Genomic DNA, 23,630 nt, shown 5'->3' on the forward strand with positions numbered 1-23,630 from the left:
GCTGAACTGCTGTTTATGGTTTAATCTTTAACTTTTTTTCCCCCAAGCATGTCCTAGTATTTTCCCTCAGTCAATTCAGAGTAAACAGGGGATTCCTGGATAGGCTTCTTTTCAAATACTTAACATATTTTGCATTGAACTTGCTGAAATATGTTGCCAAGAAGAGAATTTGAGCCTACTTTTTGAGTGTATAAAATAAATTTCCACTTAGAGTGCAATTATGTGCAAATTGCTATTGGGAAAGTATGTGAAACCAATTATTCCTGTTAGGAGGATTAAACGGCTCACGTACCACCGCAGGCTTTCTTTTTGAGGCAAAGTTTACACACAGTGAAGAGCCCAGATATTAAGCATAAAGTTCATTGAGTTTTGACAAATGCATACGCTTGTGTAGCCAGCATTCTGATTGAGATACGGATCGTTTTCCTCACCCCATCTCCTTCTAGTCAGTGCCCACTCCCATCATTCACCACTGTTCTGACCTCTGTCACCACAGATCTCTGTCTTGCCTGTTCTTGAACCTCATATAAATAGAACCGCACAGTATGTACTGTTGTGTCTGGCCTTTTTCACTCAAATTCTCTACCCTCCAAATGGGCAGACTGCAAAGTCAGACACTTCCTGGCAGAGGAAGCACAAATGGCCAATTACATGTGGATCTGGATTTATTTCTGCCACTCATTATAATTGTCACTGTGACCTGCTTTTTGTATATTTCTTTTCTCTTTCTGATCTTCTCTTAGATTTGTTTTCCTCATTTGGTTTTCTACCTTTACTAGTTTGGACGTTATAGACTGAATTTTTATTTTTTCAGTGGCTGCCCTGGAACTCTAAACAGACTCTTTATGTTAACAGACTTTTAGCTGAGCTTAAGCCAATCAGTGCCTTTTATCATTCTGTCAAACAATGAAAGAACCTTGGAATGAAATTCTGACTAGTTTCATTCAAACTTATTTACTAATTATGTAAATTTGGCCAGATTACTTAATCTCATTTTACCTTAGTTTTACTATATGTTAAGTAGACAAAATAATAGTTTCTACATCGTAAGGTTATTTTGAGAATTAAATGAGTTAATATACATAAAACACTCAGAACAGTGTCAGGCACATAAGTTGTGGGTCGAGCACAGCAGCTCACACCTGTTATCCCAGTGCTTTGGGAGGCTGAAGTGGGAGGATTGCTAGAGGCTAGGAATATACGACTAGGTTGGGCAACATAAAGAGACCCTGTCTCTACAAAATTTTTTTAAAAAAATTGACTGAGCCTGGTGGCGCATGCCTGTAGTTCCAGCTACTCAGGAAGCTACAGAGGGAGCACCATTTGAGCCCAGGAGTTTGAGGCTGCAGTGAGCTATGATTGCATCACAACACTGCAGTCTGGGTGACAGAGCTAGATCTTGTCTCTATTTAAAAAAAAAAAAATGCACTGTATGTGTTGCTGCTATAATATTTTTAATCCCAGAGGTTAGAAATTCATATTGTTTTAGGCAGTCAGTATTTGTTTAAGTTTACACAATGATCATTTTGTTTATTACTCAATATTCCTTTGCTCACACTTTTCCTTGTTTATCATTTTCCTTCTTTAAGTTCTTCTGTTGGAGGTTGCTTTAGTGAGAGTCTGGAGGTAATTGTGTATTTTGTTAGTCTGAAAGAGTTTTTATTCCCTTCTCGTTTTTGAAAGATAGTTTTACTGGGTATTTTCCCTCAGCTCTTCAAAGACAATTTCATTGTTGTCTGGATTCCATTGCTTCTACTTAGATAGAAGTTAGCTATCAGCCTAAATCGCGGTGGTATTAGTTCACTTCTTAGGGCTGCTGTAACAAATTATCATGAACTTGATGTCTTCAAACAACAGAAATTTATTTTCTCACAGTTTTGGAAGCTGAAAGTCCAAACTGAAGGTGTTAGCAGGGCCTTGCTCTGTCTGAAGGCTTTACAGGAGGATCCTTTCTTGCCTCCTCCAGGATTCTGATGCTTAGAAATCCTTGGCATGCCTTGGCTTGTAGACGCATCACTCTGATCTTGGCCTCCATTGTCACAGGCATTTTTCCCACGTGTCTGTGTTCAAATTTCCCTTGTCTTAAAAGGACGTCAGTTTTGGATTAGGGCCCACCCGAATCCAGTATGACCTCATCTTTTTTTTTTTTTTTGAGACAGAGTCTCGCTTTGTCGCCCAGGCTGGAGTACAGTGGCCGGATCTCAGTTCACTGCAAGCTCCACCTCCCGGGTTTACGCCGTTCTCCTGCCTCAGCCTCCCGAGTAGCTGGGACTACAGGCGCCCGCCAGCTCGCCTGGCTAGTTTTTTTGTATTTTTTAGTAGAGACGGGGTTTCACCGTGTTAGGCAGGATGGTCTCGATCTCCTGACCTTGTGATCCGCCCGTCTCGGCCTCCCAAAGTGCTGGGATTACAGGCTTGAGCCACCGCGCCCGGCAATGACCTCATCTTAACTTGATTATATCTACCAAGACTGTATTTCCAAATACGATCACATTCACAGATACCAGGGGTTAGACCTTTACCATACCTTGTTGGGGACACAATTCAATCCCGTATAGTAGATAGTCTATTTTTTCTTTCTGGCTGCTTTTAATATCTTGTCATTCTTTGTTGCTGTGCAGTTTCACTAAGATCTGTATGTGGATTTAAAAAAATTTATGCTACTCATATTTTGCTGTGCTTTCTGATTTCTTCAGCCGCGATCTCCTGAAGTATTCCTTCTCTGGAATTCTCATTAGATATATGGTGAGGTCTTCTCACTTCATCTTTTATGTCTTCTAACTTCTCTTTTATGCTCTTTCTAAATTCTGCCACATTTCTTCCCCTCAGGCTGTCAGTTCATTAGTTCAGCCTCTTCTGAGATGCAGTGTGTCCCATCGAAGTATGATTTTTAAATTTCAATTAATTTACTTACGTTTAAAATTTCTAAGGCTGGGAGCAGTGGCTAACGCCTGTAATCCCAGCACTTTGGGAGGCTGAGGAGGGTGGATGGCTTGAGGCCAGGAGTTTGAGACCAGCCTGGCCAACATGGTGAAACTCTGCCTGCATTAAAAAAATACAAAAATTAGCTGAGTGTGGTGGTGCATGCCTGTAATCCCAGCTACTCCTTGGGAGGGTGAGGCAGGAGAATCGCTTGAATCTGGGAGGTAGAGATCACGGTGAGCTGAGATCATGCCACTGCACTCCAGCCTGGGTGACAAATAAATAAATAATAATAAAAAAGGAAAAGAAAAACATTTTGGAGGGAGTGGAGGAGAAAGAAAAAAATAATGAATAGTGAAAGTTCTGTTTTTTTTCTTAAATTTACCCAGTCAATTTTTATAGTCTCTTGATTCTCAACTCATACTTTTGATGCCCAATTCCTTTTTAAAAAACACATCATGTATATCTGCATCTGAGAATACTAATGTTTTTAGTTCAAGGTGGTCTGATTTTGTTTTTGCTAAGTGTGTTTGTTTCCATGTTTTGTGATTGATTTTGAGCTCATGTTTGATGGAAATTTCTTTGGAAAATTTTTTTTTTTTTTTTTTTTTTTGAGATGGAGTCTCGCTCTGTTGCCCACGCTGGAGCGCAGTGGTGTGGTCTTGGCTCACTGCAGGCTCCGCCTCCTGGGTTCATGCCATTTTCCTGCCTCAGCCTCCCGAGTAGCTGGGACTAGAGGCACGTGCCACCACCTCAGGCTAATTTTTTGCATTTTTAATAGAGAGAGTTTCATCATGTTAGCCAGGATGATCTCGATCTCCTGACCTCGTGATCCACCCACCTTGGCCTCCCAAAGTGCTGGGATTACAGGCGTGAGCCACCGCGCCCAGCCTGGAAATTCTTTTGAGGCCTGAGTTGAAGGTGAATTCCTCCACAGGGGATTTGTGTTTGCTTCTCTGAGAACTGCTACTCTGGATCTTCTTTGCAGCTAATTCTCACAAAATATGAATCAGCCTAAAACTTCTGTGAGGCTTGAGTGGTTTATGAGTTCTCAGAGGAGTTTTTTCCTCCTTTATCTATAACCAACATTAATACAGGCAGGTTTCCTTGCCAGATGTCTTTGCAAGGCAAGTCCCCTCTCCAGTCCCCCTTTACTAAGGTGGGTCATCTTTTAGGTTCCTGGTTTTATGCAGAGGTATCTCTTGAGATTCAGCCCTTACTCAGATCCTACATTTTTTTCCTGTTTCCCCTTTGCGGCCAAAGCCTAGGCTCTCTGTCATTACTCATCGACACTGCCCTGGGATAGCTGCTGGCTCTTGCCCTCCCCTCCGCTCTCCTGTTTCGTACCTTCCTTTGGTCTTTAGGCAGTACTGCATTTAGAAAGGGAGCGCGTCTTGGTGGCTCAGGTGCAGGCTGTGCAGCCCACGTAAAAGCCCAGCTCACCTGCTGACTAGCTATTTGTCCTTGAATGGGTTTCTTCACCTTCCTGAGCTTCTGTTTTCCCGTTTGTGAAGTGGAGATAATAGTCTCACTCAACCTCATAGGGTTGTGAAAATGTCATCGCCTAATACATGTAAAGTGCTTAATGCAGGGTCTGGCTCACACAGTAAACAGTATGTGTTAGCTATTGTTATTTTTGGCTTCTAAGCACTTCCCTTTCTTGCCAGCTCAGCAGTGCATTTTAAAAAATAATGTTTTCACCAGCATCTTCTGCATTTTGTACTGAGAGGAAGTTTTCATCGTAACTAGTCTCACATATTATCTTGATTTTGATATTTTTATTCCTCAAAACTGATCTGAAAAAGCAGTTTCCCCTACCTCTGGAAACTTTTTAAAAAATATGCATGTCACATTTACTATTCGCATCTCCCAGCTGTATGTTCTCAAGCTGAGGGACCTGTGTCTGCTTGGCTGGTGGGATTTTCAGTCTGCTGCTGTTTTCTTTTGTAGGATCCTGTGCTCTGAGTCAGCCAATACCTTTCACTCTGATTGTCTGAACTTTAACGCCATGACTTACGGTGCTACCCAGGCTCGCCGCCTCTCCACAGCCTCCTCTGTCACCAAACCTCCACACTTTATCCTCACCACTGACTGGATTTGGTACTGGAGTGATGAGTTTGGTTCTTGGCAGGAATATGGAAGACAGGTAAGTGTGATGGAAAGAGGGTGTTTTGTCCTGAGGATCCGTAAGAGAGGAGCCAAGTAAAAGCCCCCATATTGTTGCCAGGTGCATTCTTGAGAGAGCTGAGGATCCCCAGGTCCCAGTGTGACTCACTTGCTTTGAGAGAGTTATGGCAAAACTAGATAAGTTGAAATTTATTTGTATGAGCTTTCATCTTTGAAGAGCTTCCATCTGTTGGCTCATGAGAACTGAATGACAAATTTGTAGTGAGATCAAGTTTCTTCATTGGTTTTATTAAATGGGATAGAAAGATGCTTCTCTTGTTGAACAGGTAACTTAACCCCAGAGCTGCTGCCTATGTGTGCAAGTGTGTTTGTGTAGCTGTGGTATAGAAGTAAAGGCTTTTCAAACCGGTTGTCTGCCATTTCTGCAACTTTACAGAAGGTAGGCAAATATAAGAAAATTGATTTACACCATGTGTAGATTTGGAATCCAAGCCAAATAACAAAAAATAGCTGCTGTCAATTATTTGCAGGTGTCTGTTGATGGGTCAGATTAAAGGGAGTCCCCTGGTCACTTATAGAAGTACAAGTTTAGGCCGGGCATGGTGGCTCATGCCTATAATCCCAGCACTTTGGGAGGCCAAGGCGGGCAGATCACTTGTGGTGATCTGGCCAACCTGGCCAACATGACAAAACCCCGTCTCTACTAAAAATACAAAAATTGGCCAGGTGTGGTGACACACGCCTGTGGTCCCAGCTACTTGGGAAACTGAGATATGAATGAGAATCACTTGAACCTGGGAGGCAGAGGTTGCAGTGAGCAGAGATCGCACCACTGTACTCCAGCCCGGGCGAAAGCGAGATTCCATCTCAAAAGAAGTACAAGTTTAGGGAAGGCACCATTGATAAAGAACATCCCCTCCAAAGTGAAAATTGATAGGTATTTTGCACTCTTCTGGGTTTTAAGAGGCTATATTGAAGCTTTAATTTCTTATTCTTAACTGCACTCAGAATGCCCTTTTCCTCTGGTCATCCTCTAATATCAGCTCCATGAGGGCAGGGACTTTAGTCTTTCTTTTGCCCCTTTGTGTCCTGTGTGTGGAATGATGCATAGCCGGTCCTCAGGAAATAGACATTGGCTGATGGAAGGAGGAGGGTGTTGCTGACAGTGTCTCATTGTTCAACTGGAGATGGTCACTCTCAGCGATGGCCTTGCTGCCTTGCATTCCTTCCCTTCCCCTCTGCTCACCTCCTCCCCTCTTGCCGGCACCAGCCTCTCCTTGCTTGCTGCTCTGCCCTGCCTGCCTTTCCCACCTGTCTCCCTCCCATGATGAGCGGCCTGGGACTCTCTCTGACCTGCCCTGTGGGCCTCATCCAGATAAGCTCTCTAGGTTTGGTCAGGAGTGTGAGGGGAAGAGGCGGTGGCATGACGAGGAGGGGGAGAGGATGACTGCCCAGTCACGCTCCAGGAATCCCGGCTCCTTGAGTTGGAGGGACAGATGGCAGGTGCAACACACTTAGCAGATGTGACCATCACTTTCATTTTGTTTGGCGATCTGTCCGGCTTCTTGGGGAGACCCCTGGTTGCTGAATGAGATGACACATGGGCAACCTATGCAAAAGTAAGGTTCCCTGGTGGTGTCTCATCACAGCTTTGGGGGTTGGGGCCGTTCTCCAGTCAGCCAACACAGAGCATGCCCCATTCTCTCCTGTGCTCCTCCTCCTTTGTGGCAGTGCAGAAACTCATGGCGAGCAGTTTGAGAATCTCTGGGGACGAACCGTGTGGATGTTATTGTTATGCCACGTGCTAGTGGGGGTGTAGAAACACGTGTAGGCTTGGTGGCTTCAGGCTGGACAGCCTAGGATGATCTGGTTTTTCTCATCCTCCCTTTCCTACACGTTTCTGATGTAACCCCACATTTAGGTTTCTTTTTTAGTTTTCTGCTAATTGCCACTTCAAAACAGTTTTCTCTTGATTCCCAGAAAAGCTAAGTTTTTTCTGTCTGAGCTCAAGAAGTACTCCAACATTTCATGTCAAAATCAGACACCTGCTGGTCCTGCCACAGGACATGTGGGAATCTGTCATTCGTTCCACATCTCACTGGTGCCTCCAGGTGCTAAACCCAGACCTTTCAGCTTAACACATAATATGGCTGCCATTGTTGGTTTCTTCTTCCAAACCTCCCACTGAGGGCAAAATAACTCTTTACTTTTTGCTTTATGCGCATCCACCTGCATCTTCCCTCCCGCTGTGACCACCCATCTGCAGGGATTTTGACTGGAGGCCTGGGGTGGGGGCAGGACGCCTGCATCTGACTGCTGCTTCTCCTCTCTGTTTCCCTGATTCAGAGCTTCATTTTCTCAGGCCCAAAGGGAAGGGATTGTTTTCTTTTCCTTTCCCCTTGTTGTCAGAAAGGGATTTTTATACCATGTCCTCTTCCTCCCTGACTCTAGCTTAGTGGCTTGGTTTTGAAGGAGGACAGAGTTCAGAGAGAGAAACTTAGGCACCACTATGAGACCGTAAACTAGGAGGCTGCTTTGCAAACCATTATACCTTGTAACACCCACCCCACGTGGTTCTCATGGGCCAACTCATTGTCATCCCTCGGGCTTGGGCCCTGACTCAGGTGTCTTTTTCTTCCAAGAAACCTTTGCTGGGTCTCACCCTTCCTTGGTCATTCTTCGTTAACCCTGTCAGCATCTAGAGCACCCGTGAGACCTGTGTGGGACCTTGTGCTTGAGGCTTTGAAACATCTGCGTACTTTTTGTTACCCTACTCCATTGCTGGACTCAGTTGCCCAGAGGCATGGATGAATCTTGTCTCACTCATTGTTCTGTTAGTAACACCTGAAGCTTGTGACCTAGGAGGACTAGGATGGTAGCAGTAGCGGGAGCAGGAAAATTGATAGGGACAGAGGGAGTTAGTTGGTTATAGGTTCAATAACTTTAATTTTAGTTGTCAATGTAATGTCAAATTTAGTAAGAACAGTGAGGATAATAGTAACATTTGTTATGTTTTGTTCTGGACACTGTGCTAAGTGCTCTGCATGTCTTATTTAAATGGTTTCTGCAGCCCTGTGAGGATGATATAGTCCTGTTGTGTAAAGGGATGAATGTGGCCTAAGTACTATTATTCATGTTATAAGCTTGAGATAACGGAGGCTCAGGGAGGTTAAAGTAACTGGCCAAAGTTATAGAGCCAGCAGGTTTGGGAGCCAGAATTCAAACTCAGTCCATCCTAAGCTATGAGATTTCCTGTAGGTAATTGTGGAAGAATAGGGATTGAAATGGATAATTAAAAAAATAGATGAATGCTCCCAGGGACCAGAAGAACAAAACCTCTAGGAAGAGGACCGAGCTCTGATTAAAGGATGGTTGGAACGTGAATAGACGGCTAAGAGCAGCCTGGCTTGGGCTGTCCAGTCAACCAGCACTTGAGAAGTCACTGTTGCTGTTCTGCTGGCATTTGAGTGACTGTCGTGTCCTCTGTCCTAGGTGACTTGAGTGCCCTCCTCTCCGTTGCACCCATCCCTGTCATCCTGCCCAGCAGGACCCATATTTACTGCCTTGTTTTTGCTAGGGCGGCTTCAGGAGAGAGTCATGTTGCCTCTGTTCTGTGCCTCCCTCTCCTGCCATACCATGCTCCCTGGTCTCCCTCTTCCCCACCACAGGACTGTCCGCCGTGAGCATCTCTGAAATGTGGCTTGGGTGCCACCAGCGTCTTTCCTCATCACGTGGTTTCTTGCCTTCATAAAGTGTCTGGCTTTCCATCGCAGGGCACAGCGCACCCTGTGACCACTGTCAGCAGTAGCGACGTGGAGAAGGCCTACTTGGCCTACTGCACACCGGGGTCTGACGGCCAGGCAGCCACCTTGAAGTTCCAGGCCGGAAAGCACAACTACGAGTTAGATTTCAAAGGTATCCTGTGCCCCTGCCCTCGCCCAGCAGAGCCTACCTGTGTTGGCTCTGTCCCTACACCTTAACCCTGGAGGAGCCATGTGCACACACTGAGGGCCCGGGTAGGTACAGGAAAGAAAAGCAAGGTATGCCTGTGTAGAAGGGGAGACAGACCTGGAGACAGATGACACTGGCCCTGTGCAGTGGAAGAAGAGCTGCATCGAGAGTGTGAGGAGAATGGACCCCAGGAGGGGCAGGAGCCCCAAGTGTGGAGGACAAGCAGGGTCAGCATGCATGCAGGGTGGTTGTCCTGCTGTGCCCACGGACTAGCTTGAGTCCCTGACAGGTGTCCGAGGAGCTCCGTCATGCAGTGTCTGCCTTTTCACTCCCTGCTGCAGCAGTGCTGCTGTCATCTTTTTTTTTGAGACAGAGTCTCGTTCTGTCACCCAGGCTGGAGTGCAATAGCACGATCTCAGCTTACTACAACCTCTGCCTCCTGGGTTCAAGTGATTCTCGTGCTTCAGCCTCCCGAGTACTTACAGGCATGAGCCACCACACCTGGCTAATTTTTTGTATTTTTAGTAGAGACAGGGTTTCATCATGTTGGCCAGGCTGGTCTTGAATTCCTGTCCTCAATTGATCTACCCCTCTCAGCCTCCCAATGTGCTGGGATTTCAGGTGTGAGCCACTGCGCCCAGCCTGCTGCCATCTTTTCTGTAGGCAACTTTGGAGTTGATGGGTTTAATGGATGATAGGACACAGAGTAATTAAAAGTCCCTGGGAAGCAGATTTTCATGCACTCATGGTGTCCTGAGGCTGGGGCTGAAATGTTTCTTCCTGGTTGCCTTACAGACAGAAATAGGCCACCCTTTGGCCAGTTCCTCCAAGCAGCTGATTTGTGAGAATTTTTTTTAGTTTTAATTTTGCTGTAGTTTCTCTTAAGCCATTTCCATGTGAGTGTATCGGTCTCGCTTTTTTCAGTTCCGTTTTGCCTGTATTTCACATTTTAAACTCTGAGTCCTTCTGAATGTTCAGCGTTTTATAAGGGAGTAAGTGGGCCTTCCTTTAAACACGGGTTATGGTTTTGTTTATTTTTGTAGACCTTTATTCTATGTGGAGTATAGCAAAGTATCTGGTGAATTATCCTGAAACCACTTTGGCTGTTTGTTTCTGGCCTTGGTTTTGCTTCTGGTTTTGTGGCACTTGTGGTTTTGCTTAGGGTACATCACTGCCCCCTTAACATGCCCTTACAGAGAAGTTCTCCTCTAGAGTGCGAACTGCCTCTGCTCTGCTGCATAGCGCCAGCCACATGTGGTCTGGTTTGCTTTCCATAGCCTGACGCACACCAGTGCATGAAAGGGGACAGTGAGAGCATAGAAGTTAATCAAATCAGGACTGCCCTAGAGGTTGGGACTGTGTGGAAAGCACGCATCTAACTGCTGCTGACAGCAGTCTGGAATATTTCTTTTAAATATCTGGAAAATATCAAAACAGATAGATCAGAAATGTCAGATACCACCTTTATCATTCCCAACCTAGGCCACACCCTGGGGACATAACAAAACCTCATGATAGGGATGGGAAAGAGCACACACGTGCAGTTGATAGTTCCTGCAGACTGACCGAAGCCCATTTGAGTGGGGATAATTCTTCTTTCGAGTGGGGACAATTCATCGTCTTCCTCTTCTTCTTCCTCCTCCTCTTTCTCCTCCCCTTTCTCCCCCTCCTTCCCCTTCTCCCCCTCCTCTTCCTTCTCCTCCTTTCTCCTCTTCTCCTCCCCTCTCTTCTTCTAACAGTATCCACAAAAGAAGCTTGAGATGAATTGGCTTCTTCCCCCACAACTTCACTACTGAGTATAAAGCAAGTCTCAAAGCAGACTGCCACACACATTAGGAAGCAAGTGCACTTAAAACACACACAAAATAGCCCAAATGAGTTGTTTTGAAGGTTTAGGGATGATTCAGTTCTGCCCTTTTAGGGATTCTTGTCGTAAATGATTCACTCAAGGCAAATGGCAGTATTCCAGAGGCAGAATTCTAGCATCCTGTTAGGTGGTGTCAGACGGGGCAGAATCCCCCAAAGACAGGCTGTAGCCTAGGGTATCCTCTGGAAGGGTAAGTTAGGGAAAAGGCCTCACTTTACTCTGTCCATAGAAGGGTAGGGAATGTGTCTGACACATTTAGCCAGTCCACATATCTTGGCTCACTTTTAATTTCACCAGTGAAAGCCATTTAAGATTCATCACAGAGGGCCGGTAGGCCAGTAACACCCATTTAAATATGCCAGTGAGAATGGTCTTGTTGGGCGGCTGAGTGGTGGGTAACAGAAGGGGTCATGGTTGCTGCATCTGGATCCTGGGCTCTGAATGAGAATGTGGGTGGACCTCCAGGAATGGTGACCATCTCAGCTGCAACCTAAGAGACACACACTTGGATAACCATACAGTTTATGCTCAAGTGCAGTAAGGCTAATTTTGGACATCTATAATTTTTAATATTAAAATGTTTTGTAAGTGAAAATAAAATTAGCTGGGCATGGTGTCACACACCTGTAGTTCCAGCTACTTGGGAGGCTGAGGTGGGAGGATTACTTGAGCCGGTGAGTTCAAGGTCTACTTGGGCAACAAAGCACAAGACCCCATCTCTTAAAAAAATAAAATAAATAAATAAGAAAGAAAGGAAGTAAGACTTGAGAGGGTTTTCTTGGCAGGCAGAGACATGACAAATCCTTCTAGGTATTTATTTTTCCACTTGAGGGGCCAGTTCCCCCACCCCAAATCCTCAGGATGAATATGGGATTCTTGAGGGTGGGGAAGCAAGAAATGTGCTTATTAAAGATATTATTGGTTTAGAAAGGTTGATGAATACTGCCATAGTTTAACTAAAACAAAGTCATAAAAGTTACATTAACTCTCAGTCCCACTAACTCAAGATGTGGTAGTTTGGTCTCAGGCTGGGCTGAGGCCTTTTTTTAATATCCAAGCTGGGAAAAATTGCCAAGCAAAATAATGGTTTAAACAAGATTGGAAGGAACAATTTAAAAGCACTCATGTATAATTGATATGTCAATTACTAATCATTCCTCTATTCATTAAACCCAGTCTCCTAAGGATACCTGTTTTCTTTATGAATATTTGAAATGTGTAAAATTGCCTTATTTTTAACAGACTGATTCTGGGCTTTACACATTTGGGTAAGCTTTCAAATCTGTCTAATTTGTGTTTATAAAACATTGCCATCCTGTGTGTATGTATATGTATATATATATTTTTTCACTGGTTATGTTTTTTTCCAGCATTCATTCAGAAAAACCTGGTCTATGGCACAACTAAAAAGGTTTGCCGCAGACCCAAATATGTGTCTCCCCAGGATGTGACGACCATGCAAACCTGGTAGGTTGCAGTGGGGGGGCTTGGTACTTAGGATGTAATCAGCTGGGGTGTGCTCTGCCGCAGCGACAGAAAACCTGCCTCAGACAGCATGCGGGCACTCATTGGCTTGTTCAGCGAGGTGCTCTCGCACTCTTACCGTTTGTCTTCTACTAGTTGGACCAGAGTGGGAATTATCCTGTGGGTCGAAGCTTTGTGATGCATAATTAGAAGGCTGCCTGTTGTGATCTGTGATGATTCCCTGGAAAAGACGGACTCTGAAGGCGAGTCTAGACTTGAAGCCAACCCATCCGTTGGTCTTTTCCATGGAATCATTGAGTCATAGACTTGAATTTTTTTAATGTTGAAATGATGAAATAATGATGGAATTACACCAGTAAAAACCTATGTATTTCAGTATTTGAATATCACAGAATACCAAAACTCTAAAGACAGATATTGCAGTCACTAATGGGCGAGCTTCATCAGGGTGAGTTTCTTTCAGTCCCAAGATGGCTACCAGGAGCCACCAGGTTAGCCTATGGCCTTTGAACCCCTAGAAGGAAGGAGAGAAACCTCTTATACCAGATGAGGGGAAATTCTTGTGCTTTGCACTGATCAGACCCCATCTCAACCACTGGTGTTATTTTAGGCTTGGGGAGGTGGGATGGGAGTGGAACTGAGAGGAAGGGGTCAGTGTTCTCCAAACCACACAGCCACATACTGGAGGAAGGTGGCCTCCATGGTGGAGAGGGACCACAGTGCCCATACAGTTTGGGCTTGCCACAGCCAGTGCTGGGATTTTAGGCAGTGTTGCTGGTAGCTGGCTGCACCTGCTGTTGGCCGGAGAGGTCTGGCTCATGTCTATTTCATGGAGAACTGACAATGTCTCTTTTGGTTCTTTTGTTTTGTGAAGCATGCAAAGGTCATTTTTAAAAGAGTTTGGTACAAGATAGAGGAGAAAGGTATTATCAGTCCACGAAACTGCCTTGTGAGTCAGACCTAACAAAATAATTTCCTGGGAATGTGCCTTACTTTTTCCTTTTTAAATTAAAATTTATTTTTGTGTTGGGTGCAGTGACTCACACCTGTAATCCCAACACTTCGAGAGGCTGAGGCAGGTAGATTGCTTGAGCCCACGAGTTTGAGACCAGCCTATGCTCCTGTAGTCCCAGCTACTCAGGAGGCTGAGATGGGAGGGACGTCTGAGCCCGGGGAGGTCGAGGCTGTAGTGTGCCGAGATCCCACCACTGCACTCCAGCCTGGGTGACAAGAGTGAGACCCTGTCTCAAAAATAATTATTATTATTGTTTTTGACTGTGTAAAAAACTTTTACGTGATTAAAAGTCAAACCTATATAAAATGGTATTCTCTGTAGTCTGTAACGTCCTCCCTGTTATCTCTGCCCTGTTCCCACTGTGGGTAACATTAGTTTCTGGTTTTTCTTTTTTATGTTTCTCTTTGCAAAAATAAGCATTTGCATACACACATATGAAAGTATTTTCTTCTCTTCTTGCATGAAAGGGAACATGCTATCCACGTTCTATACCCTTTTTTTTTCCACTTAAAAATAGATCCTGATAATCACTTTGTTTCAGTTCATTAACTTCCTCAATCTGTTTCTTCTTTCCTGGTTCTCCTTAATATGTATGTACCATAGTTTACTTAATATGTCCCCTTTTCATGGATGTTTGTGTTGTTTTCAGTCTTTTGCTATTACAAAGTATAATGCCGTGAGGAACCATTTGATGTATGTGCTGTTTCGAATTTTGGAGGTATGGCCTGGTGCAGTGGTGCACACCTATTATCCCAGCACTTTGGGAGGCCAAGATGGAAGGATCACTTGAGCCCAGGAGTTTGAGACCAACCTGGGCAACATAGTGAGACTCTGTCTCTTTTTTTTTTTTTTAATTAAAAAAACCCACACATTTTGGAGGTATCCTATTAGATCAGAGTCCTAGAAAGTCAGCCAAGTTCCTTTCCATGGGCTTGAATCATTATGCACACCCACTAGGATGCATGAGATGCCTCAGAGTGAATTGTCAGGCTCTTGAGCTTCTGCAGTTCTCAGGGGTAAAAGATGGGTCAGTGGACTTGAGTTTGCTTTCTCTTAGGAGTGAGGTTGAATATTATTTCTAACATGTAAGTGCCATTTTTGCTTCTTTTTCTGTGGACTGTTGGTCTTTTATTCATTTTTCTATCAACTTTCTGATATTTTTCTTAAATATCAAGAGCCTTTTATCCATTAGGGAGATTTGCCCTCGTTTTGTTATATAAATGGCAAATACTTTCTCTTAGTTTGTTGTTTGCCTTTTGACTTTGCCTATGAAGTATTTTACCATAAAGATATATTTCTTACTATTTTAGTTAAATGTATCAGTCTCTGATTCTGGATTTAGAGTTTTGGTTGATTATGACCCTTCTGTTTCTGGAAGTCATTTTTTATTCTTTTCCTATACAAAGCCTACTTTAGACAAGGTTTGGAAAAGTCTCTCTGCTTTCTGAGAGTAGATCTCTCTTGTTGTCATTCTAATTTAGTTTTCAGGGGGCCACAAGAAGAAGAAGATGCCAAATGTCCAAACTAAAAGTGATTCAGACTAAGATCTGAGTGATTTGGGGTCTCCTGTAAGCGGAGTGTCACACACTGTTCACACAGATGAAGAGTTCAGTTCTTCTCTCTGACCCATGTGCCAGCAGCTGGTTGTCATTAACTGCAGCAGCAAGTCTGCTTGGGCCTGCATGGCCAACTGGGAATCTGAGGGTAGATCATTTTCAGAAACAACTTTTCTATGTACACAATTAATGGAGTCATAAAACATAATGCCCATATTCGGAAGTTATAATACAGGAATGTCATGTAAAATTTATTTATTTATTTATTTACTTACAAGACAGGATCTCACTCTGTCACCCAGGATGGAATGCAGTGGTGTGATCATGGCTCACTGCACCTTCCACCTCCCGGGCTCAAGCAGTCCTCCCACCTCAGCCTCCCAAGTAGCTGGGACCACAGGCATGCCCCACCATGCCCAGCTAATGTTTTTTATTTTTTGTAGAGACAGGGTCTCACCATGTTGCCCGTCCTCCATGAAAATGTTTCATTCATGTGATTGGGTCTTATTTTTTCTTTTCTTACCTTTTTTTGTGTATATATGTATTTTAAAGGCTGTGGTAGAAACTACATGTTCTTCACTTACATACAAGTAAATCATTGTCTTTGTCCTCCTGTCTTTTCTTCCTTTTGCCTTCCTCTCAACTTTTTTTAAACCTCAAGAGGCACTGTTATTTTGTACTCTGAAAGTTTCATTAAATGTATTCACATTTTTACCTTAGATTATTCAGATTTCAGATTACTTTAGATCAGGGATGTCCAATCTTTTGGCTTCCCCGGGCCACATTAGAAGAAAAAGAATTGGGCCACACATAAAATACACTAACACGAACGATAGCTGAGCTAAAAAAAAAAAAAAATCACAAAAAAGTCTCATAATATTTTCAGAAAGTTTACAGATTTGTGTTGGGCCGCATTCAAGGCTGTCCTGGGTCACATGCAGCCTGCGGGCTGCAGATGGACAAGCCTGCCTTCGATGAAGATTTGTTGAAAACTCTGTTTTTGGTTTGTCTGAATATGTATGTATATATTTATTTATTTTGAGATGGAGTTACACTCTGTCGCCCAGGCCAGAGTGCAGTGGCATGATCTTGGCTCACTGCAACCTCCGCCTCTTGAGTTCAAGTGATTCTCCTGTCTCAGCCTCCTGAGTAGCTTGGACTACTGGTGTGCGCCACCATGCCTGGCTAATTTTTATATTTTTTGTGGAGATGGGGTTTCATTATGTTGGTCAGGCTGGTCTTGAACTCCTGATCTCAAGTGATGTGCCCACCTTGGCCTCCCAAAGTGCTAGGATTACAGGTGTGGGCCACCGTGGCCAGCCAGTATGTATTTATTTTGCTCTCATTCTTGAAGGAAATTTTCACTGGGTATAGAATTTCAGGTTGTAGGGATTTTCTCTTGGATCATTGGTGATGACCACTCTGCTGTATTCTGGCTTCCATTGTTGCTTTTGAGAAATTGCCTGTTGATCTAACAGGTGCTGCTTTGGCAGTAATCACTCTTTTTTCCTTTGGCTACCTTTAAGAACTTCTGCTTGTCTTGGAGTTATGCATCCTCACTAAAGTGTGTCTAGGTATGTGCTTTTTATTTATCATGGCTGAGATTCTTCGCACTTCTTAAGCTGCGGATTGGTGCGTCTCGTCAGTTCTCTTTGAAAATTACCTCCACTGTGTTCTCTCTCCTCTCCTAGAGCTTCACTTAGGTTCTGATCATATTCCAGTTCTCACTCTTCTCCATGTCTTAACTTCCTTCCTGCATTTTCCATTTCCTTGTTGCTGTGGGTCGCATTCTGGACAATTGCATTTCACGTATCTTTCAGCTTACTGATTCTGCCTCCAGCTGGTCTAATCTGCTGTTAAGCCTGTCCACTGCACTTTTATTATTAAGGATTGTACTTATCATTTCTGTAAGTTCTATTTGGTTCTTTTTAAGATCTTCCAGGTCTTTTTATAGTTTCCTGTTCCTTACATATGTTTTTAAAGTTTGTCTTTTTTTTTTCTTTAAACATAGGAGGAATAATTGTTTTGTAATCTGTCTGATAATTTCAGCATCATAAGTCTTTGTGGGTCTGTTTTTGGCTGATTCTTGCTGCTGGTAGGACCTTGCTTAGTTATTTTTGAACTGTGCCATTTTCCAAGGAAAGTTATTTGTGGGAGTGCTTTGAGGCTCAGGATGAAGGTATATGTTTCATGCCAGCAGAAACAGAAGGTAGATCTATTTAGAAAGAACAGTGTATTCTGAAATTTAATAGGAATGATTTGTAATTATAGTTTCACAGTCCTTGTTCCTGAACCCTTGAGCCATATGTCTTTTGAACCGCTTTTATTTATTTATTTTTAGAAAGATAATGTGATGCTTGTATCACGTGACACTTTATATTTTAGCACATTAGTATTTCTGCAGTAAAGAATATGCATAGTCAGTTTAAGAAGGATAGATACAGACCACAATGGCCTCTTACTAACTTCAGTCAAATTTCTACTGCCAAATGAGTTTTGATGTCACTTAGGTTTTTAAAAAAATGTTTTATTTCATTTTTTCTCCTGCTTTTCCTGAGCTGTATAAAAAAAGTTTTAAAATGTCAATTATACCTCATTGAGGGCTTAAAATAATGTCTTTAGAGCTCTTAGAATTTCAGAATTGTGGATAAAGGTTTATGGCCCTGTGTGTACTCTTTTAACCGGTGTACTCCATCCCTTTTGTCCCTTTTGTGTGGTAGTTGGGACACAGGTGAGAAATAGATCTCTCAGGACTGTTTGGCTACATAGGCAAAGATAAAAGTACTCTCATGTTGTGAGTATTATGTTAACATTCTTCCTTGCCTTCTACCTGCTCTTAAAATATGATACGCTGAGACTCCAGACTGGTGATATTGGCTAGCAGAGACCACCTATGGTAGATTTGTGTTGTGTAAGAATAAAATGTCTACGTGTTTTTGTTTACATTTTTGTAGCAATACCAAGTTTCCAGGCCCGAAGAGCATCCCAGACTATTGGGACTCCTCTGCCCTGCCAGACCCAGGCTTTCAGGTAGGGGACGCATGTTCCTGGGGTTGAACAGGAACGTGTTCTGTAGAGGTGGGTATGTGTGAACAGACTCTGCTATTCCTCAGCACTGAAGAAGCTGTAAGGCTGGGGCTAATTGGGGCAGGAGGGCAGTGACAGATGTGGGCTTTTTGTTTTTGTTTTTTTTGCAGAGGGTTTTGTTTTTTCACTGCCCAAGAGATGGTTGTGGCTCTGAGGGGAGCGGTTGCCTTATGGAAGGAGGAGGATGAGCTGTGAAACTTGCTAGAAAGGGCAGAAATAAGGAGCTTTTGGGCTGGGCTTAACCAATAAATACCAATTTTACTAAGCGAGAAAAGGAAAAGAAGCCTGGGGAGGACCTGAGTCTGATGGACATTTGGAGGGGGGTTACTGTCAGGAGGGAAGACATTCACGACTAGCAGACAGGAGAATGGACAGTGAGTTCGGCAGCTTGTTGAGGGGCTCTGACCAGTGGGAGCTGTGCTGAGTGCAGGAGAGTACGCAGACTCACATCTGATGGTGCCCGTCTGCGTGAGGCACCTGGGGTGACGTCTGCCGGCTGGCTGACTGCGGAGCACTGTGCAACTCAGCTTTACAACATGATGGTCCCTGTCCTGGGAGGACTTACTGAGCTTGTACAAGGCACATACAGATGCCAACAGTGCAGGCAGGAAGTGCTGAGAACCTGAAGGGGTTCAACACATTTGTCTAGACAACAACTCTGTGGTCCTTGGACCATGTAGTCCAACCTGTGTCTTTGGCCTGTGTGGGACAAAAAATAAAAGAGCAGGGACATCCAGGGGATACCCAGGATGGTGGCTTAAGCATTACATATCTGTCCTTTAGATTGGTTTCACAGTGATGAGGAGCAAAGTGACTACAATTTGCAAACATAGTAAATCCTCAACATCATCAATAGGTTCTTGGAAACTGACTCAAAGTGAAACAACATACCGTCTGATGAAACCGATTTCCCCTATGCTGACTGACATAAGAGTTAAGTTCCTATGGCATGCAGTTTGTTGTTTTACTTTAAAATTGCAGTTTCCAAGAACCTATCAATGAAGTTTCATGAGGACTGATTGTCTCCTGTGCCTGGAGAGATCATGTCATCAGGGGAGGTGGGAATGTGGTTGCTGCTGTCTGGGCATTTGTGCTTCTGCAGTTCTAATGTTTACAAGAAGCCTTGGGAAGGGACTGATTTATATTCTGCACGTTGACGATAATGCATTAAAAACATTTACCCCTTGCAGAAGATCACCCTTAGTTCTTCCTCGGAAGAGTATCAGAAGGTCTGGAACCTCTTTAACCGCACGCTGCCTTTCTACTTTGTTCAGAAGATTGAGCGAGTACAGAACCTGGCCCTCTGGGAAGTCTACCAGTGGTGCGTTGGGGCTCGCTGTTGGTGGCTGGCGGCTTTGTCCCTTCACACTGCGGGCTGATTGCCGCATGTGGCCCGGGTTTCCAGGATAAGCAGAGCGACAGGGCTGCCGTGTGCTGGGAGCTGTGTGTCTGCTGTCCTTCATCCACTCCCCCAGGGCAGTGTGGTAGCACATCCCATTGTAGAGATGAGGGCACCGAGGCCTCCCGGAGCATACCACCTGATCCTGTTCATGAGCACTGGCAAAGCCAGCACTCTCACTTCTCCATTCTGCCTTCCGGGAGACCAGTGGGATGGGTCGGTACAGCCCACCACACCCTTAGCCCCAGGAACACAAGGCTGTGGCTGGAGAGCAGGGGTCTTAGGTTCATGCATGAGGACTGGCTTGTCCTTGGACACCCACTCACTTGTCTATGTGGGGAGGAATCCTACAACAGGTCACCATAGCAGCCTGGGTCTTGCTGACCTGTCCCCACATGGGGTTGGGGCAGTGTCATCTGTACTCTGTGCACAATGATGAAGTCTGGGAACAGAGAGGAGAAGGATGGGCACCCACTGACTGGCAGCCTCAAAACTCTCCTACAGCATCCCAGGGCTCAACTCCATCCAGGGGCAAGGTGGGGGCGGGGTTGGGGAAAATGGTACCCATTTTCCAAGGGCTGCTCTGCTTTTGGAGTCCAGGGAGCCGCTGCAGTCTGGGGCTGCGGAGGGAGGGTTTTCACCCAGCTCCCACGATCCCCCTTCTTTCCCACACCCTGACTTGTGGCTGGAGCCTCACAGGCCTAGTCTGGGTAGCCTGTGACCTGCATCTCCTGGTCTCAGGACACTTTTGGAATTTTGGAAAAATGTGTTGTTTTGTATCAGGCCGGCTGTATTTGGTGGCCGGCACACTCTTGCCCCAGCACACGTTCTTCTGTGATTCTAGGCAAAAAGGACAGATGCAGAAGCAGAATGGAGGGAAGGCCGTGGACGAGCGGCAGCTGTTCCATGGCACCAGCGCCATTTTCGTGGATGCCATCTGCCAGCAGAACTTTGACTGGCGGGTCTGTGGTGTTCACGGCACTTCCTATGGCAAGGGTAAGGCATGACTGGTCTCCACCAGCAGAACCCGTGTTGCTTCGCCCCTGCGTAGGAACAGACTGCGAGAGGGCATGAGGGGACCAGCCTGAGCCAATGAGCAGGTTCAAACTCTGTGTGTGGTGGTACCTGGGCATGGCTACCAGCCACCTCCTTGCTCTTGCTTCTCTGGGCATGACCAGGAATTTGACCCCAGCTGTGGGCAGGGTGGCCTGCCTGGGCTGGTGTGTTGCTTCCCTGTGGAGCAGAGGCCCTGGAAGATGGTGACAGAGATGGGAGAGGAGAGGGGATACCTTCCCAGCCCTGATCAAGTCCCTGACTGTGCCTGTACTATTGATTTCCTTAGAACAGATACCAGAAACCCTCAGAGATACTCACGTAAACATGTATTCTAGCTATCCTGTGAGTTATCTGAGTGTTTTCTTGTCGTCTTAGTTATTTTTAAACTTGCCAAAGAAAGTTTTAAAATGTTATTTCTTTGGAAATAATTCCAAATTCAAGAAAATTAGAATAATAATAGTAAAGAAAAACTCTTTGGGTACATTTTACCTGGATTCATTGGTTTTAACATGTTGCCACTTCTCTCTTTCTCTCTCCCGCTCTCTCTTTCTGAACCATTTTCAGGTAGGTGGCATATATTGTCTCCTTTCACCCTTTAACACATCCCAAGAACAGGACATTATCTTCTGTAACCACAGTATGCTTACCAAGTTGAGAACATTTTCTGCCCAGCAGTCCATGTTCCAGGTCCATCAGTCAGTTCCCGTCTGAGGTAGCAATGGCATGGGGTCAAGATGGACAGCAGCCAGTGGTAGACTTGTGAATTAAAATGTATAGGTGACAGCTTCCAACTCAGGTTTCCATTTGACAAGGCTCATAATTCTATGCATTGGGCTGCCGGAGTCTTCAGACTGCTTCCATATATGGGATCTCATTCATTTTCCATGACAACCCTGTAAGGTTGGGCTGAACAGCCCCATTTTATGCCTGAGGAATCTGAGGTTTTGGGGATTAAGTAATGATGTGTCCAGAGGCCTTTAGGTTTTGTGGGGCAGATCTGGAACTTGAAAGGAGTTTGCTCTCTCAGTTTGGTAACTCCTCAGATGCTGCCACTCAGAAGGGTGTTGGTGTCACTGATGCATATGACTTCATGAGGGAGAGTGGAGACATGGCACAGAGGGAGGGAGGGAGGGAGATGCAGGGTGGAAGAGTGGAGGCCCCTGGTTATGCACATCACCAGGACGCTGTCCGGAATGGGCTGACCCACCCTGGCTGCGGGCCCCTCCACCGGGCACCCAACTGAGCCCTTGTGTGTCATTTCAGGGAGCTACTTTGCCCGAGATGCTGCGTATTCCCACCACTACAGCAAATCTGACACGCAGACCCACACAATGTTCCTGGCCCGGGTGCTGGTGGGCGAGTTCGTCAGGGGCAATGCCTCCTTTGTCCGCCCCCCAGCCAAGGAGGGCCGGAACAACGCCTTCTATGATAGCTGTGTGAACAGCATGTCTGACCCATCCATCTTTGTGATCTTTGAGAAACACCAGGTCTACCCGGAGTATCTCATCCAGTACACCACCTCCTCCAAGTCCTCGGTCACGCCCTCCATCCTGCTGGCCTTGGGCTCCCTGTTCAGCAGCCGACAGTGAGTGCACCGGAGTGTTCCAGGCCTTTCACCTGCTCTGCCTTGAAATGGCTATTTGGGCCTTTCCTTTTCTTTTTAAACAGAAAACTTTTAATGAACTATTCATTTAATGTTGACCTCTCAATGAAGTTATATTATTAATCTATTGCTAATAATGATTTTTACTTTTAAGTCACTTTTGGGCTCACTAGTGGACTAACCAGAAGTGGTTGTAGTTGAGTCCAGTTTTTGCTTTTTAATAATGTGTTGAAGTTTTAGTTTTTACTCTTTGTTGACTTTGCTGCTTATTGGCACCAGGGACAGAGTTTCTAGATACAATTTTATGGATTGGTTTTAATTTTTATGAGTTTGTCTCTGCAGTGATTCGGTTTCTCAGTCTCATGGCACCATAGTTTTACCAGAAGGACACAGTAGCCACTGGTGGAGGACAGCCCAGGGGTGGCATAGTCACTTCCACCTGTTGCTCTGACACCAACCCAGGCAGCTCTGCTGTGGCTTCTGCTGGGCTCTGGCATTAGTTGGTCTGTGTCACATTGTCAGAACAGGTGGCTGCTGTGTGGTGCCATCGAGTCCCTGCTGGTTCCCCTTGTCCTGGTAGGGTCACCCATTGCCCAAGGAAGCACATCCACTTGGCAGGTGACCTGGAGGAGTAGCTTCCCCGAGGACCCCAGGCTTGGCCTGTGAGTGCCCAAACCCACATTTCCTAAGCACACTGGACACCCTCCGAATGTGGGTTTTAACATCCCCATGAGATTGAATACCTGTGCCACACATGTCACAAAAGAGTATGGAAATAAAAGAAAATTTATCTGAAGCGGATGAAGACTGAAGCTCATTTGTCTGCGTCTATGGATTGAGCACCTGCTGGGTGCCAGGCGTTTTTCTGAGAGTCAGGGTTTGCCTTTGTTCATTTGGGCTGCTGTAACGAAACACCATCGACTGAGCGGCTCATAAACAGCAGACGTTTATTTCCCAGGTTTGGAGTCTGGAAAGTCCAACCTCCTGCTTCCTCATAGATTCGGTCTTCTCACTGTAACCCCACACGGTGTAAGCGCCTCTTTTATAAGGCACTGAATCTCATTCATGAGGGCTCCGCCCTGGTGGTCTAATCACCTCTACTTTAAATACCATCACCTCAGGGGTGAGGATTTCAACATTGGAATTTTAGGGGTCATAACATTCAGACCATATCGGGGCTGTGACAGAGCTGATGTCATGGCTTGGTGAGCTGTGTGTGGATTTATTATGAAGACAATGAAGCTGAAGGTTCAGGGCCCCTCACTTGCTGGAGCCCTCCCCAGGCCCTAGGAGGGCCCTAGCAATATGCTCACGTGGTCATAGGTTTTGATGAAATTTGCAAACGTTACGTATTTTTTTTCTTTCCTCCAATTCATAGGTAAGTTTCAGGCCCCATAAGACCCAGGTTCACCATTGAGCAATGTGCTGTGCATGTGGAGAGTGTGTTGTGTGTGTCCCCGACATGTGGCAGTTTACAGGAGCCTCCCTTCTGGGCATTGGCTGGTTCTGGTCCTGTTGGCAGAGGGGCTGGCAGGGCCACTGGTGTCACCAGGCTGTCAGCT

General features: G+C 45.1%; 1 protein-coding gene across 1 annotated transcript in view; it reads left to right on the forward strand.

The window, feature by feature from the left end:
* PARP12 (poly(ADP-ribose) polymerase family member 12) overlaps positions 1 to 22,869 on the forward strand; it is a 39,966-nt gene extending 17,097 nt beyond the window's left edge. Inside the window, exons 6-12 of the mRNA XM_010356278.2 lie at positions 4,873 to 5,068; positions 8,823 to 8,964; positions 12,238 to 12,334; positions 17,878 to 17,953; positions 19,201 to 19,331; positions 20,254 to 20,405; positions 21,729 to 22,869. Coding sequence (XP_010354580.1) covers positions 4,873 to 5,068; positions 8,823 to 8,964; positions 12,238 to 12,334; positions 17,878 to 17,953; positions 19,201 to 19,331; positions 20,254 to 20,405; positions 21,729 to 22,054 — 1,120 coding nt within the window. The 3' untranslated portion in view covers positions 22,055 to 22,869. The remainder of the gene's footprint in view (positions 1 to 4,872; positions 5,069 to 8,822; positions 8,965 to 12,237; positions 12,335 to 17,877; positions 17,954 to 19,200; positions 19,332 to 20,253; positions 20,406 to 21,728) is intronic.
* The last annotated feature ends 761 nt before the right edge of the window (positions 22,870 to 23,630 follow it).

Source organism: Rhinopithecus roxellana, chromosome 6, assembly GCF_007565055.1.
Source record: "Rhinopithecus roxellana isolate Shanxi Qingling chromosome 6, ASM756505v1, whole genome shotgun sequence".
NCBI lineage: Eukaryota > Metazoa > Chordata > Mammalia > Primates > Cercopithecidae > Rhinopithecus > Rhinopithecus roxellana.